Source organism: Neopelma chrysocephalum, unplaced genomic scaffold, assembly GCF_003984885.1.
Source record: "Neopelma chrysocephalum unplaced genomic scaffold, ASM398488v2 Primary Assembly neopelma1_96598, whole genome shotgun sequence".
In the NCBI taxonomy this organism is placed as follows: domain Eukaryota; kingdom Metazoa; phylum Chordata; class Aves; order Passeriformes; family Pipridae; genus Neopelma; species Neopelma chrysocephalum.
The window spans coordinates 139,751-157,664 of record NW_020925243.1 but is presented as its reverse complement, the minus strand read 5'-3'; the positions used below and the strand labels follow the sequence as shown (position 1 = coordinate 157,664).

Sequence of the window (17,914 nt, the reverse complement as noted above, 5' to 3'; positions counted from 1 at the left end):
GGATTACATCCCTGTGAACCCAAGACCTGCATGTATTTAACAATAACTCTTAACCTGTCTACAGTGTCTCCTGAAGATCTCAAAGCAGTTCATTAACAGTTGTTTAAGTCTCACAACATCCCTGTGAGGTAAATATGACATTATCACCAATTTATAGAGCCGAGACATTTGTGAATGCAGCACAATCACATGCAAGTATTCACTAATCTACAAGGGCAGCTTCTTAGCCTTCAGCCTTGAACAAAAGTACATTAGTGTTCCTGAAATACTCCAGTCTTAAAAGTTTGTATTAGCATTCCCATGGGGCTAGGGAGGGGAGGAGATTAAAGCAAAGTGCTAGGTAGATTGCTGCTCTGCCACCTCAGGCAGGTTGTTTTGGAATGTTTATATAGATGGCTGGGGGACCCCTGGTGGCCTAGTGGTTAGGATGCAGCACTCTCACCGCTGCGACCCAGGTTCGATTCCAGGTCCCCCGGGCAGATGGAGCTCGTTAGCCCTGTGAGGCCATCCATCTATGAGAAGGTCACTCTAAACAAACCTATGTCCTGAGGACCTCACTGCCATTGTCCAAGCTTGCTTGGCCCCGGCAGATGAACTTTAGGATTAAAGGGTGGGCTCAGTTCAGTGCATGCTGTGTCTCACCTAAAAAATCCATTGCGCAGGCTTGAAAGGTAAAAGACCTTTCCCAAAATCTTCATTCGTGAAGACTGGCCATTATATAGATGACTGGACTGGCTGAACCGTTTGCCACACTTTAAACAGGCATAAGGCTTTTCTCCTGTATGCACACGAATGTGCTTCTTACAGTCTGTTAGGGTCAAAAAAGTCTTGCAGCAGATCTTACAGGCATATTTACGAGCACCTTCAACAACCAAGACATTATGTTCAGATAAGGCCTTCTTACATTTTGAAAGAACATCTGCAGATGCCCTTGTCAACTGTGGTGGAACAGGTTGTGAAGGATGTCCATTTTCAAAAGAAGTGGTCCTGTTGATTAACAGCTGGGAACCAGAAGTGTTATCTTGTAGCTGGGAGCTCCTGACAGAGGTCATAACAGGCATTTTGGGGGCTATGCGATGATAGCCAGGAAAGCTACCAGCTCCATCTCTTACAGATTCTATCACTGTCCTTGAGGAAGAGTGCAGGCCCAAGCCTGATTTTGAAAATCCATACCAAATTGTTCTCCAGCCCTGTACCCGGAAGTCTGTACACATGAAAGAGCCATTGCATCCTGCATTGGTCTAACAAAATGGGAGTCTGCAGACTCACCAAATGAATTTTCTACATGACAAACTGTAACAGAAGAATGACTACTAGGAGGCACAGACTCTGGACTCAATAGGTAAGAGGCATTGCTATCCATTCTGCAGTCCCTTGTATTCAGAATATTATTATTGCTATTTTGACTTGCACCAAAGTTACCACCTCTGCTTTTATTCAGAAAAATTGAGATACTGAAAGTGGACTTGTGTTTCAGGTTATTTGACACTTCCATAACATGGATGTCTCCCACCCTATCAGTGCTAGACTGTGGGTCAGAAAAGCTACAGTCACTGCTTTCAGGACTCTGTGCTCACCACTCCTCCTTCCACTTCAACAGACTCACTGCCTTCTGCTTGAGAAGTGACATCATTCACTTCATCTTGAGGCTCTGGGGAACTCAAAGGCTCAGATTTAACCACCACCACTGTGTGTTCTTTTTCAGTTAGACTGATGTCTGGATTTTTTTCAGAAGTAGCTTCCTGATCAAAACTGATTTCCAGATATATTACCTGAGATGACATGGATATCTGTGCAATGTTTCCTCCACTGTTGTCTGACTGGCTGTGTACTTGAGTATCTTCTTGAGCACCAAAAGACTGATCAAATGTAATAGTATTATCCACTTGTTTATCAGTAACAGCATCAGCCTTAGAATTGTCCACATTCTTCAGTGAGTCTGGTGAAAAAAAATCTTCTTGTGAATGAACTACTGACTGCTCTCTCTCTGGAGTAACATCTGAAATGGACTCATCTACATTAGGTCTGAATCGCTGTCTGGTCTGATCATCAGACGCTTGTGGAGATGCCTGATAGGAAATGTAGTACATTGTTCTATGTTACTTATCATCGATGAGCTCAAGGTATTTAGTTGTTCCTCTGTGCTCTGAGTGGAATTTAACACAGAGTTCACAATGCTCAGCCCAAGCTTCTGAAGCATGAAAGATCTTTGGATGCGTGCATTTTGCTCCTGAACTCTATCACTAGGTGGAGACATTGGTAGTGTCCTGGTAAAAAGGTAGTGTTTACATGCTTTAACAACAGAGTTCAAATGTAGATGAGATGTAGCCAGCAAGATATCCATTACACTGCTCTCCTCAAGCATTAGTGTAGAAGTGTACATCATATCAATCTGAGCAGCAAAAGCTTCTCCTGTTATCACTTCACTGTCCAGCTGAATCATGTTCATAGTTTGATCACCCTCTGCTACAGGAAAGAGAGCTCGGAAGTGTGTGCTACAAGCTGCTAGAACAGAGCGATGGGCTTTGAAATGTCTGTTTCCCACCACAATGACACAGTCACAAAGTTGGCCATGAAGCCTCTGGTAGTGTAGCTGCAGAAAGACTTGCTCAAAGTGTCTTGGAAAATCCATGATGCTATAAAATAAAGCAGAAGAAGCTGTAATGCTAAAAATTAATGAAGTTTTACTTAGATCACAATGAGAACAGTTAAAAAAAAAGATTAAAAAATGATTAAGAGACAGATGAACAAAAACGTACCTTTTAATTTCCCATTACTGTATTGATATACTTATGCTGGCAACTATGTGAAGGAGCACAAAACCAAACAAAAGAACCCCCCAAAACAGAATGTGTTATTGAGCTAACATAGTATAATAGCTAACACCACATTGAACGCGTCACAGGATGCTCTACTGTGAGTTGAACAATGCAACGTGGTTCCTGTAAATTCCTGTTCAAACTAAAACACCTTTTCAGTAAACCATCCAATCCCGATGTAAAAATTTCTACTTGTGAAGAAGCCAACACAGCAGTTGATAAATTGTTCCTACTCTAGTCAGAATTGATCAAGCTTCATCTTCAGGAGTATAAAAGAATCCGATTGCTATCTATTACACCACAAAAAACTGCATTCAAATATCTGCCTTCTGCATAGGAACTTTTAAAATAGAGTGATTATTTTCATGGGTGTGCAGCCATGAACTACAAACACAATTTGTCTATAAAACTCCAGATAGACATATAACCTTATATTGGGTTTAAGTGTAAGGTTTTGGTAGTGGGGTCTACAGGGGTGGCTTCTGTGAGAAGATTCCAGAAACTGCCCCCATGTTGGACAGAGTCTGTTTCAGCTGGCTCCAAGAGGGACCAATAGATGGCAAAAACTGAGCCAATCAGTGATGCTGGTAGTGCCTCTGTGATAACAGATGTAAGTAAGGCTAAAAAAGCCTGCTGCACAACAGGAGCTGAAAGAGAGAAGTGAGAATATGTGAAAGAACTCTGCAGACACCAAGGTCAGGGAAGAAGGAGAGGGAGGAGGTGCTCCAGGCACTGGAGCAGAGATTCCCCTGCAGCCCATGGTGAAGACCATTGTACAAGGTCAGGTGAGGAAATGACCAGTGATAAAATCTAATGGACAGTGGAGGCTAACAGTGGACTATTGTGGTCTGAACAAAGTAATGCCACCGCTGAGTGCTGCTGTACTGGACATGCTAGAGCTCCAATGTAAATTGGAGTTGAAAACAGCCAAGTGATATGCCACAACTGATATTGTTTTGGCTGGGATAGTTCATTTTCTTCATAGTAGCTTGTATGATTCTAAGCTTTGGATTTGTGATGAAAACAATGTTGATAAATGTGGGGATGTTTTAGTTACTGCTGAGCAGTGCTTACACAGAGTCAAGGCCTTTTCTGCTTCTCACAACTGCCCCACTAGTGAGTAAGCTGGGGGTGCACAAAAAACTGGGAGGGAACACTAATGGGACAGCTGCCCCCAACTGATCAAAGGGATATTCCAGACCATATGACATCATGCTCAGCAATAAGACCTAGGGGAGGGGTTTACTGGAGCAGCCATTGCTCAGAGACCAGCTAGACATCAGTTGCTTGGGGGTGAACAATTGTTTTTTTCATCAATTGTTTTCCTTGGTTTTGCTTTTCTTTGTTTGTTTTTCTTTCTTTCTTATTAAACTGTTATATATGAACCCTCATATTTTCACACTTTTACCCTTCTGATTCTTTTCCCCATCCCACTGACAGTCCATTCTGGTGCCCAACATGGGGCTTGAAGGGTTTGAGATATGACAGATTTGACTGGAGTGCATTGGAGGGAACTTATAATTATTATATCTGTTTAACAGTTGCTGGTCATGATGTTGATTTATTTGTTCTCGACAGTGGTTTATCTGAGCCATGCAATGCTCCCTTTTTTGCTGTACATCAAATTTGAGAGCTTGTTAAAGGTTGGTTTTAGCTTTTGCAGTTTTCTGTGCTTGGTGGTGTTTTGCCTGGGAGAATTAAGATAAAAGCACCGGCCTTGAGCCTAATCTGGTATTTGGGTCCTGCATTGATGCCTTACCTGTACTTACCTGTACTTCAGGAACCATCTCATGGAGGCAATTAAAAATTACACTTTTTCCCTTTTCTCCTCTGAGAGGCATTCAGTGTAGGAAACATAGAATGGCACCTTCCCCTTCTTCTCCTGTGGGGTAGATGTTTTCTCCATTGTTCCAATAACTCTTCGCTATCTTGAACATCGGTGACCAAAATACTCCTATCAATACTTATCAAGAATATTTTTTTTTACTTTTTCTAAAGTTAACCAACTATTTTGGACTATCGCCCGGGCATATGCCCCGAGGCAATGTGGTTATGGGTGGCAAGGTGTGTGGGAAAATATGGGCAGGTACCTAGAACAGATGTCACTGATGGTCTGGAACTTCACTCCTGAACAAGTGATAGAATGTTTGAAAAGAGGATGCCCTGGCCCTGGGTATGCCAAAAAGACACAACTTCTTGCACTGTGCCTGGCCTATGCCTACTGAACACAATTCAGAATCCTCAAGGACAAGAGGGGGTCTCTGGATCTGAAGACATACAAATAGACTCTGAAGACATACAAATATGAGGTGGTGAATAAGGCATGAACCCCGCTCAGACACGAATGAGTGCCAGAGCAGAATTAAGGTTTATTACAAAACACTTAGGTTTAAATACAGGGCTTAAACATGTCACATGATCTTCCAACCAATGACAATCAAGTATTGATTGAGCATGTGTGAGAACCCGGAAAACTACAACTCCCATAATTCCTTGCCACACAAATAGACACTGTGGCTAAACCAGAGACCCAGCCATCAACTATATCTGTCGCTCAGATAGTTAATAAGAAATAATGGAAGTGGAGGTCAACTCGTTTAGTAAGGGAAGAAGCAGCTTCTCCTAAGAGGGTGCAGGAGAAAGAATCAGAAGAGGCAGCCTGTTCTGCAGCAGAGCAGTCACAAGAATGGGAGGACAAAGAGACTGAAATCATAAACGAGTCGATAACCACCCAATCCCCATCCTTGAGTGAACTGCAAGGTCTGTAAAAAGATTTTAGCCATCAACCTGGCAAGCAAATTATCAGCTAGTTGCTCCGATGTTGGGATATTGAGGCCAATAGTCAGGAATTAAAGGGTAAGGAAGCCCGACAGCTGGGATCTCTTGCTAAGGATAAGGCCATTGACAAAAGAATTGGAAAAAAGGCAGGAGTCCTCAGCCTCTGGAGGTGCCTCCTGACAAGTGTGAAGGACAGGTATCCCTTCAAGAAAGAGCTTGTAAATTACAGAGGCAAGCAGACCACCAGACCACTTTCAGGGCAGCACAATCTCTCCTCTTCAAAGCAGCAGTTCCAATTCGTTGTAGCTGGAAAAAAATATCTCTCTCTCTTCATTAGAGTGCAGGGGGTCTCTCTCTCACCCCTACTTCGCCCTTCGGTTCCAACTGAAGGTCTCACCCATGGACTGCAAGCAGGGACAAAAACTCACCTCACCATAGTTATATCACAGAGTGCAGGGAGTTAAAACTCAAAGTCTTTCCTCCATTCCGTGAAAGTCCCTTTCCCTGGGGATAAAGCTCTCGTGCGACTTCTGTTGGGGTATCCACCCCTCCTCCCCGGGTCAGAATGTTCTAAGGGCTTTAAATTCAGTTCTTACCCTAGAACTGGTTCCAGCTGACTTTTCTCTGTTTCATTGCAGACTCTCTCTCCATCAGACATCTCTGCATCTCTCGATCTGGCTCTATGTCATCTTCTCTTGCTCTCTGAAATTCCTTTGCACAGTCTTTTGGCCAGAAACCCATCTTGGCTTTTAGCCACAGCTCTCTATTCAGTGCTGCCTCTGCGACCGTTTTTCCCACACACACACTGTGAGGGGGAAAAGAAAATGCAATCCAGGGGTCTCCCCTATTCTTTCGGAGTTCCCCTTGATCACCAGCTTCAGGGGGGGCTCCACTCAGCTGCTGTGCTGCTCCTGGCCCCCTGGCCAGGACCAGGGGGCAAAGACCCCCGGTCCCACTCTCTAACACGTGGCGTCTCGATCCATGGCTGCCTCTTCTTCCAACTATGAATCTCAGCCTTCTTTTCCGGTTTGTATAATATGCTAATTTCACAGGGACATAAATAAGCCTTGATTGGCTCAGCACCAAAAGCATCACCCCTGGAACTAGCCACTTTTTTTCCAGCTCCAGGGGGAAAGCCTTTTTTCAAACCATGACAAGGAGCTGTAATCTCAGGTGAAAATAACCCATGACTTGAGTTGTATGATGCCATTGCTGTATGATGCCAGTGTTATATGATGCTGTATGTTGCCACTGCTGTGGCTGCCATATTGTCAAAGGTATTATAACAGGACTTACCTTAACCAATGAAGATTGCATCTTGTGAGGAACCTGGCAAGTGCAGAGATGACACAACATGAAATGGCTTTAGTGTGCAGCAATCCAACACAACACACTCTCTCTCCTTTCCTGAGTGACCCCCATAATAGATGGAGCCCAAAATCATAGACTAAATTAATTCAATTATGGGCATCTTATGAACATTTTAGAGGGCTGCCCATAGACTAAGGGAATTATATCAGTGTATATATCAAAGGATGGGAAGGGGGGGTGGTTAATGATGATGTATTGGATAGTGTGGGACCTGAGCATGACAAAAATTATATGGAATAATTGATGGAGAATGTACTGGTTTGGGCTGGGAAGCATCTTATTAAGGGCATTGTCCAAATATCTCTTAAACACTGACAGGCTTGGGGCATCAACCACCTCTCTAGGAAGCCTGTTAGTGTTAGACCATCCTCTCAATAAAGAAATGTTTCATAGTATCAAGTCTGAATCTCCCCTAAAACAGCTTTGAACCATTCTCACATGTCCTGTCACTGGATACCAGAGACAAGAGATCAGCACCTCCCTCTTCATTCCTCAGGAAGCTGCAGAGAGAAATGAGGTTACCCCTCAGACTCCTCTCCAAACTAGACAAACCCCATGTCCTCAGTCACTCTTCATCAGACATGCCTTCCAACCCTTTCACCAGCTTTGTTGCCCTCCTCTGGATGCAGACCAGAGATTCCCTGCAGCCCATGGTGAAGACCAGTGTTCAAGGACAGGTTGGATGGGGCTTTGAGCCTACTGTCAACCAGCACTCCTAGATCCCTTTCTGCAGGGCTGCTCTCCAGCCATTCCTCCCAAACTATACTTCTGTCTGGCATTAGTCCATCCCAGGTGCAGAATCCAGCATTTTTTCTTGTTAAATTTCATGTTACTGATGATTTCCCAATGCTCCAATCTATCCAGATCCCTCTGCAAGGCCTCTTGTCTCTCAGAAGAGTCAACAGCACCTCCCAGTTTGGTATCATCAGCAAACTCGCTAAGGGTGCATTCAACTCCTGTGTAGATCACTGACAAAAGTATCGAACAGAACCGGCCCTAGAATTGAACCCTGAGGAACACTGCTGGTGACTGGTCTGCAACCAGATGTAGCCCCATTTTCTACAACCCTTTCAGCCCTGCCATTCATCCAGTTCTTCACCCAGTGTGCTGTGTACCTGGTCATCTCACAGTTGGACAGCTTGTCCAGAAGGATGCTGTGAGGGACAGCATCAAAAACCTTACTAAAATCCAGAAAAGCTACATCCATGGCCTTCCCTTCATCCACTAGGTGGGTGATATTATTGTAGGAGGATATTAAATTAGTTAGGCAGGATTTTCCCTTTGTGAACCCATGTTGACTGTGCCTGATGATTGCATTGTCCTTTAAATGCCTTTCAATAGCACCCAGTAGGATCTTCTCCATAATTTTTCCAGGTACTGAGGTTAGTCTAACAGGTCTGTAGTTTCCTGGGTCTTCCCTCATGCCCTTCTTGTAAATTGGAATAATGTTGGCTAGTTTTGAGTCAGCGGGGACCTCCCCAGACTTTGTTTTGGATTTGTGATGAAAACATTGCTGATAACACATTGGTGTTTCCGTTATTGCTGAGCAGAGCTTACACAGAGTCGAGACCTTTTCTGCTTCTCGCACCTCTCCACCAACAAGTAGGCTGGGGATGGACAAGAAGTTTGGAGGGGACGCAGTTGGGACATCTGACCCCAACTGACCAAAGGGATATTCCATATCATATGATGTTATGTTCAGCAATAAAACCTGGGTGAGGGGAAAATGTGCTGGGGCTGCCATTGTTCATGAACTGGCTCTGCATCAGTCTGCTGGTGGTGAGAAATTGGAGTTTTTTTCAGCACTTGTTTTTCTTGATTTTGCTTTTCTTTTTTCTTTTCCTTTTTTATTTTCTTATAAACTGTCTTTATCTCAACCTATAAGTTTTTTCACTTTTACCCTTTCAATTCTCTTCCCATTCCCACTGGGATGAGGGAGTGAGCTGTGAGGCTGTGGAGTACTTAGTTGCCTACCGGGATTAAACCACCACAGACATGGGCATCCTAGAGAAAGTCCAACAAAGGGCCACAAAGATAATTAAGGGACTGGAACAACTCTCATATGAGGAAAGGCTGAGACAGCTGGAACTTTATAACTTGGAAAAGGGAAGGCTCAGAGGGATCTTATCAATGTATATAACTACCTGAAGGGAGGGTGCAAAGCAGACAGAGCCAGGGTCTTTTCAGTAGTGCTCAGTGACAGGAACGGAGGCACAAGCTGAAACACAAGAAATTCTTTCTGATGATGCCTCCTCAGCTGGTGCTAAGAAAAAACTTGGAAGCAGTTAATTGAGGGTGAGATAAGGAAAGGGTTTAATTGTGCCAAGGCAATAGATGCTACATGAAGCGCACCGTCTGTGCTTGAGATGTTACATTTTATAATACCATCTGTCCAATCCCAAGCGTTTCCACCCTGTAGCCTTTGCTCTGGTCCACCTCCTGGCCCACGCCCTGGAATTGGGTCTGTGGGCTTTTGGGACCCTCTCTTCATCTTCTTCAGGGTACAGAGGGTACACAGTCACCCAGTTTCTTGACTCTGTTCTGCGGTTTAGGCTAAGATACAAGCATTCTCCAAACAGAACAGGCCTTGCCTTGACAAGAGACTAAACATTTCTACTGGATTCGGGGGTAGGGTTGATATAGGGAGCATGGAATGGGGTAAGAGGGTTAAGGAATGTGTAAACTAAAGGGTGCTACAGGGTAGAGGGACAAGGGCTGCTGCTTTTAAAATCTACCTCTACTACTTATAAAACTTATAAAGCTTACAAAAATTAGAAAAATAAAAACCATTAGGGGCTTAAGCCATCACTGAACATCAGGAAATGCTTCTTTACTGTGAGGGTGACGAAACACTGGAACAGGTTTCCCAGAGAGGCTATGGAGTCTCCCTCCTTGAAAATATTCAAAAGCCATCTGGACATGGCCCTGGGCATCCTGCTCTCGGTGGCCCTTTTTGAGCAGGGAGGTTGGACAAGATGATCTCCTGATGTCCCTTCCAACATCAACCATCTTGTGAATCAATGGGCAGCTCCCCCAAGCACCTTTCACACTGAGAGTGGTAACTGTCATAATGTATTCCATACCCCTTGGGATGCAGGGGAAGAGCCTTGGGGATTGTACAAGACTTATGGGATGTTTAGGGGAGGAACCAACGGTGGGGAATGAAAGGGATCTAGGAGACTTGGGGAGGAACAAGTCTGGGGACAATAGAGGGATAAGGGGATAAAAAAGGTCAATTGTGTCTAAGCAGGTGGACAGTCAGTGTGCTTGTCTGGCAATGCCTTGTGCCTGACCAACTGGGTTGACCTTGCCTGGATGCCAGGTGCCCACCAAGCCGCTCTATCACTCCCCCTTCTCAGCTGGACAGGGGAGAGAAAATAAGATGGAAGACAACTCGTAGGTTGAGATAAGGCAGTTTACTAAAGCAAAAGTGAAAGTTTGTGTGTGCACAAGCAAAGAAAAAAATTTTATTCTCTACTTCCTGTCAGCAAGTGCTGTCCGACCACTTCCCGGGAAGCAGAGCTTCAGCACACGTAGCAGTTGCTCCAGAAGGCAAACGTAAATAATGAATACCCCCCCTTCCTCCTCCTTTTCTTAGCTTTCATATCTGAGTTGATGTCATATGGTATGGAATATCCCTCTGACCAATTTGGGTCAGCTGGCCTAGTTGTGTCCCCTCCCAGGATCTTGCCCACTCCCAGCCTACTGATGGGGGGCAGAATGTTGGAGAGGCAGTGCTGATGCTGTACCAGAGCTGCTCAGCAGTAGCCAAAACACTGGTGTGTTATCAACACCCTTCTAGCTACTAATGCAAAGCACAGCACTGTGAGGGCTGCTATGGGGAAATGAACTCCATCTCAGCTAGATCAAATACACCAATGCAGCCTGTCCTGTCTTGTCATTTAATTCTATTTCTAACTAATTTCCTGGGTGAGGGTCTCTCAATTCTGTGTGCATGTACAAAGATTTAAGTGCCACCAACTGCAGTGGGGATCACAGACCATGCGTCTGTGGTGCCAGCAACTGGGGCGAGCAAGTGAGGGTATGTAAGTCAGTGCATGATCGCTAGCAACTATCAAATCAGAATAGCCAGCAAGTAGGTGAAGTGGCTTGGGAGTTGGGTGTATGTGTGTCTCTAAGGGTGAGGCAACTGGAGGAATTGGCTACCAGAGGGATCAGGGGGTCCAAGCCAACTGCTGAAGAGACTGTGGGGTATGGGAGTGGAATAAGAGATGCATTTACATGTGTGTGTGTGTTTCTGTGGGGAGCAGCTGGGGAGACTGGAGGGGATCCAGGGGCCAGCTACTTGGTAGAGTGTCTAAGCTCAACTACTGGGGAATCCAGTGTATGTGTGTATTGCTTCTGTGAATGTGTTGTTTAAAGCACATGAATTAGAGATAGTAAACTACTACATGAATGTTGTTGTTAAGGAACAAAACATCCTAGGCTATTTTAATTTAATTCTCAGCAATGTGAAAGTCAAGATCTTACACATGAGCATTTGTAAAGTAAAAAGCTTTGTTTGGGCCATGTATATTATGTGCTAGGCACATGCAACATTCAGAAAAATGCATTAATACTTCAGGTCATTAAATATGTGCAATGCAGCTAAGTCAGTAAGAAGATTATATTTTTGAAAGGCTTAGTTTGATACATTGTCTGATTTTCCCTTTTTGGATCAGTGATACTTCACCTTTCAGCAACAGCTGGAGACAAAGATTCCCTTGAAGTACTTGCAGTATATCTATATTTAGCATAAATTGCAGGTTTTTAGTAGCAGGGGGCTGCAGGACTGATCTGTGGATGCATAGGCCATGAACTGTCCTATGCTAGTCACAGCTGGTTACAACTAGCTAGCATAGTAACTGATGAAAACAACCTACCACATAACAAAACTTCAACATGACACCTCTGCACAAATATATTTAACAAAGGGTGGCAGTAGGTAGGGACAGGACATACAGGAGAAGACATATGAGGACACGTGAGGAAAAACAGAAAGAGATACGAGGAAGGGGACATTGTTGGGGACACAGCTGGAGACACTCTCAGGAGATGTTCCATGCCAGAGGAGGTGGTATGCCTCTGAGGGGACTACAGCCCGTGGACAATCCACAACAAAGCAGGTATACCCCAAAAAGGGGCTGCAGCCTGTAAATAAGCCCATGCCTGGGCAGAGGAAATTAATGAAAAGCCAGGAGCAGTGGAAGAAAAAACACTATGCACTATTCCAAACATCCTGCACTGCCTGTTGCCTCACTGAAGGGACTGAGTGTAATGCATGGCTAAAATAAGGGCAGTGGAGACTGGGGAGGGGGGAAGAGAGATGTCTGGACTGAAGTTGTGTGGCAGGAAGAATGTAATAAGGCATTATGGGAGATGTAGTTTTCCGGGCTCTCACGCATGCTCAATGAAATACTTGATTGTCATTGGTTGAGAGATCATGTGACATGTTTGAGCGCTGTATTTAAATTGAAGTGCTTTGTAATAAAACTTAATCTTGCTCCACCACTCGGCAGAGTGCAGAGTGGGGTTCGTGCCTATACAAACACCTCAAAGTTGAGCCTGGGGAAGAGAGAAGAAAGGTGTTTTCCCTAAGTGTTTATTTAATTGTTTGTCTTCTTTGTTTCTCAATACCTGAACTAATAACTAAATGTTTTTTATGTGAAATTCTCCGAGTCAAGGCTGTCTTGCCCATGACAATATCCCAACCATTCCCCTACTAAATGACTAGACGGCATGCATTTCAACTATGTGGTGGTGCACGTTTAGCCATGAGGGACACCCATTTTGACCACATAACATATGCTTCAAATTGTGTGAAAAGTTGTTTAGGTAGCAGTCTTTATAAGGTATGAAACCATTTTCCAATGCAGATCTTGGGGATCCAGGAAATGCTAGATTAATTCTTCTGGAGAGTCAGATATAGTCAGTGGGTCACAAATTAGCCATCACTGGTATAAACAGCAGACACTCAGTTCAATTGTCTTTTGGTAAGCCTCAGGAAAGGGAACAGTCTAGTACTGTAACTACACAAATCACTAAAAGTAAAAACAAAATACACAAATTTCTTGACTACAAATATTTTATAACTATAGACATTTTCATAGTCAGGGAAATGTTAAGGGCAAGATATTAAGAAAAACTATAAAATACTGAATGGAGAAGAAAACTGTTCTCTCTCCCCTAAGACTAGGGGCTATGGAATGAAACTAGCAGGTTCAGAACAAAAGGAAGCACTTCTTCACACTGTGTAGTTAAGCTACAAAACTCCTTACCACAGCCAAGTTCGTATAGGTTCAAATGCAACTACATATATTCATGGAAGAAAAGTCTACTAAGGACTATGAACTACTCAGACACTACCTCTGCCTTGGGAAGTCACTAACACTGAAATTACTGGAGGATTCATTCCACATATTTGTTGTTATGGCTTTTAGTTCTACAATTCACTTTGATATCTCCTGAAAGAAATTTAAGACACGCTTTTTCCAAATGTCAGTGTGGGGAAGAAGGGGTTGAAAACGGAAGATTGTCAAGGAGATAGAGTTATTTTTAGTTGTTTTCGCTCAAGGTGACTCTGCAGCTGGGAAATGTTAAGCATATTTTCAGTGCGGGAAATTTCACATTTTGTGTTTCCTTTGAGTTGTTTTCTGTCTGCTGAAAGAAATGAAATTCTCTCAAAGAAGATAGCAGAATGTTGTTAAAGACTTAAAAGCATTCTCTCCCACAAGCTTGGGGGGGAAGGGAGATAAGAGAGTTTAGAGATTGTAAAAAACACAGCCTGGTTGAAGGATTGCACATGTGTCAAGCCTTTGATATGTAAGGCAGTGCACAGGCTTGGCTGGTGCTTTTTTACCCCTGCTAAGTTGGACTTAGAAGTGTATGTACATCCCTGCAATGATGGAATAAATGTATTCTTCACACTTCAGCTGTGGATCATGGCCGCCTTGGTGTTACCTGCATATATTTCGTTTCCTACAGTCAGAATGTTTTATTCTCAAGAATAAGAGGATCAGCATTTTTTCTCTTAATATTTTGATTATAAACTTGAAAGAACCATTAATAGAGGGTGTGCTTAGTAAATGTTTGAATTATTAACTTACATCACCATTTACTCCTGGTGAGCAAGCATCTCTACAATATAGAAAGAAATATAGTATGATTTTCTGAAACTAATAATTTTTATTGATATAGATTATAAATAAAAGCTGCAAAGAGTAAGTGGAGGTGTTTTAATTTTCTAGGAGAACAAGATGGAATTTCACCACCTGTTCATCCATCTCCCTTCAGTTATTAACTTCTGAGTCTCTTGACCAATTCCAACCAAGTTTAACAGAGGGTTAAATAGATACTGAATTCCTAGAAGGTTTGTTGAAGTTGGTATCTGGGTACAGAAGGAGCAAAATTTATAACTACCTTCTTGGAGTCTTAAACCCTTATCCTCTTACAAAGTGTGGTAGTGCGGGGAATAGTCAGTTTGCACACATGTAGCTAAGAACTAGCCACTCTACATGTTTCCACCTGCCCAATAAGACGTCCCACTTAAAAAAGCACACATTTGCAATGCAGGATCAAAATCTTTTGTTACTTTGTAACAAAATCATCACTATCAAGTTATGTGAAATATAGTAGTTCTTAATTGTGATTCACCACTTTATTGCTGTGCCCAGTAATAAAGCATTAAAAATTGTTTACATGACAGTGTAATTTCAAAAAAACCCACCAAACAACACCCAAATAAGCCTCTGAATTCTTCCCTCTCCCAAAAGCTTGCTTAAAGTTCACTGTAACTTCTCTCTTTCACTGTTTTTATAATGCAATCACAATCTGTTTCAAATATTCCATTAAGTAAAAGAAAAAATTAAATACTAATATGTTTAGTCTAAAAATAATCAGATTTGGTTTTCTCCTGACCAGATAAATTTAACACAATTTACTATTTGCACATCCCCTCTCCAACAGTAACAATTTATATTTAGGTGTATTGGGTTTACATGGCAAGGTTTTGGTAGTGGAGGGGGGATGCAGGGGGGTTTTTTCAGAGGAGACACGAGACAGAGCTTGTCACTGTTGGAACGGACATGCGACACAAAAAAAGGTTCCAGCAAAGTTTATTCCCAGGAAAAGACAGCACCCCGGGGCTGCTTCACAGTCCCTTAAGTACAGTTTTTGGACACACGAAATCCACACGGATAGGACAGTTCAAACTCTCACACCAGAATTCTTACAGCTAATAGGTGCATTTTCTAAACTCTACTTTCTCACAACAACTTTGCTCTTTCTCAAAACAACCCAGTAAGGTTCCCACAACAGTCCCGAGCACCTGCTCTTATTTTTCTCTCATGTTGATGTTTTTCCCGACCACTCTCATTCAAAACAGGTCTCTGTTCTCATGAGACAATGTTCCTGTTTCCACGAGACAGCTTCTTCAGGATGCATCAGTATGTTGTCGGGATCAGGGCCTTCATTTTCAGTCCTCTCTTTCAGCCCATCTCAGGGGTATACTTTGATCTGGTCAACATCGACTGCTTCGTCGATAAGTGCCAGGCTGCTGACAGGTTCTCTGTCAACCCCGACAATTCCCCCTCTTTTTTTATTTTATGCTGCAAAGATGGCTTTGACAGTCTGTTGCAGGGCCCTTTGCAACAGGCCGATCAAACAAGGCAGCAGCATTGGCAACCTCTGATCCAAAGCTACAAAGAAACACAGCATTCTACAATAAGGATAGACAACAACATTTCACCAAGAAAGAATCCAGAGAGCTCGTCCACCATTCAAAACAAGGATTCATTATAGTCCGAAAGATCCATGTAATACATTCCCCCAAAGTCTCAACACTCCAATACAAAAGCATTGTTATGTTCGCGCACACATATATTGTAACATATGTATATCTACACAGTCTCTTTCTCTCATACAATCTCTCTTCAGTCATTCATTGGTGACCACCTCAGTCACTCTTCACTCATGCATAGCTGGAATTCCTATTATACTTTTACATTTTAATTGACACAGTTTACATTTTAAGTAGTTATTGGCTGTGTACTTCTCAGTTTGTCATTTTTGGTAGTCACGTCTAACAACTGTATATAAGGCCTAAAAAATTTAAATGAGATCTATTCTGATTTAGCATCTGTTTATGTGCCTTCATAGTCTCTTTCCCCCCTTTTTATATTTTAAAATGTTCATTTGATCCTGCAGTAATTTGATTTTTCTACGCAGCACAATAAAAACAATGTCATGCGAGTTAAAAGAATATAAGAAAGTAATGCCCGTACACCTTCAATTTCCAACTGAAATGCACCCAAGTTGTTTCGCAACTCAAGGTCCTCTGTTATAACCATTATTTGTTATTGATGCTATTTCATTTTGGGTACTAACTTCCAGTTAAGTCAAAGTTAAGAAGACAGTATTACATACAGAGCATCTTAAAGGAGATGATTAAGGAACATCAAGAGAAATCACACATCATGCGTTACATATGCTACTTGATCTTATTTTTAGTTCCACTTGTCCTGTGGGCTTATTTGCATAGGTGTTTAAGTCAGTTCACTGTGGACACAACGTAGTTCCGATACTCAGGCCATACGGCTAATCTAGTTATGCAAAAAAAAATCTTATCATTTGGCTGAATAGACTTCCTCAATGAGTTTGCTGCAGGAAGACACCGGACTGCAGTAACCTGGATTAGGACGAAATTTTCTGAATTACTCTTAATCATTCTTTTAGTAAGCAGACATATAGGAGGGCAAAAGGGAAAAAAAAATCAACAATTTAAACCTTTGAATTTAACTGCAACGAGTTAAAGAACTGTTTGAATAATAAAAATCTCAGGAGTTTTTAAACATCAGTAATTTAAGCATAAACTTTCTATTCATGTGTAAAATTCAGGGTTATGTCATTCTAGTAGCACATCATCTAATTCTATATTTTTGTTCATCTTTTAGCAACATGCTGTAAGAGCTGTAAAGTAATACAAATGGTACTTCACTTCTTGAATTTAGTTACTCATAATTCGCATCTTGATTGAACTGAAGGAATATTGTATCAAATATGGATTAATTAACCTGTACAATACGTTATCATGGGATCATCTACTCAACAGTGTTAACACTGAAAAAGAATTTCTGAATGTTTACATTAGGTATATTAAAAGAAGCTTCACAGCAGTAGTCACTAAAGGAAAATAAAACAGTTATTAGAATTCATGCAGTACATTGCAAATAATTCTGTTAAAGAGGTTCATGCCCCCTCACACTGAGTATAATGTAACTTTTAGAGATTTATGCTGGATGTCTGCAGTGTGACATGCACTTCAACCTGCAAGAATTGTTTTAGCTGTGGAAAATTAGCAAATTACAACATTACTCGTCCTTACAGTTTTTTCAAAACTTCCCAAATCGTGGAGAAGTTAAACCAATGTCTGAGCTACATGAGTAATGTGTGATTGGCAGCAACACATGATTTTTGTTTATAGCCGGTACCTAGAAAAATGAATAGATAAGTCACTATTACAGTCTGCTAATACAGCTTGAAATTCAGTGTCTTCTGTGAGAAGTCAGTCCAAGTTGTCTCCGATGTCTGGGATGTAGTTAACTCTCAGCCCTTGTTCATCTGTTTCTTTTAGTTGTTCTTCACCTTTAATAAAAAACTCACAAATTTGTTATTAATACTTCAGTCAGTTTTAAGTGGGTATCGTGGGTAATTTTGCAGTTTTTCTTTGAAGCTGAAGGCCTAGTGATGATTCTTTGCAGTGTAATTCTCTCTATTGGAGATAGGTTCCATGGCTTGGTTCTTTGAATTTTTCCTGGAGCATTCTTCAATCCTGCTTCTCAAATAACATTGGTTAGAACAATTACATTTAGTTTTAACTCATCTTTTTAGGTCTCTAACTTCTGTATTTTCTTTTACTTGTTTTTATCGTTTTGAGCAGCATTTTATCA

The 17,914-nt window shown here is 42.1% G+C and overlaps 1 protein-coding gene across 1 annotated transcript; it reads right to left on the bottom strand.

The window, feature by feature from the left end:
• Positions 1–323: 323 nt before the first annotated feature.
• On the bottom strand, positions 324–2,632 carry LOC113981504 (zinc finger and BTB domain-containing protein 5-like). Its single transcript, XM_027708906.1, is given in 5 exon segments — positions 324–415; positions 728–1,162; positions 1,165–1,565; positions 1,567–2,053; positions 2,056–2,632. Coding segments are annotated over 5 exon segments (1,992 nt in total).
• Positions 2,633–17,914: the final 15,282 nt, after the last annotated feature.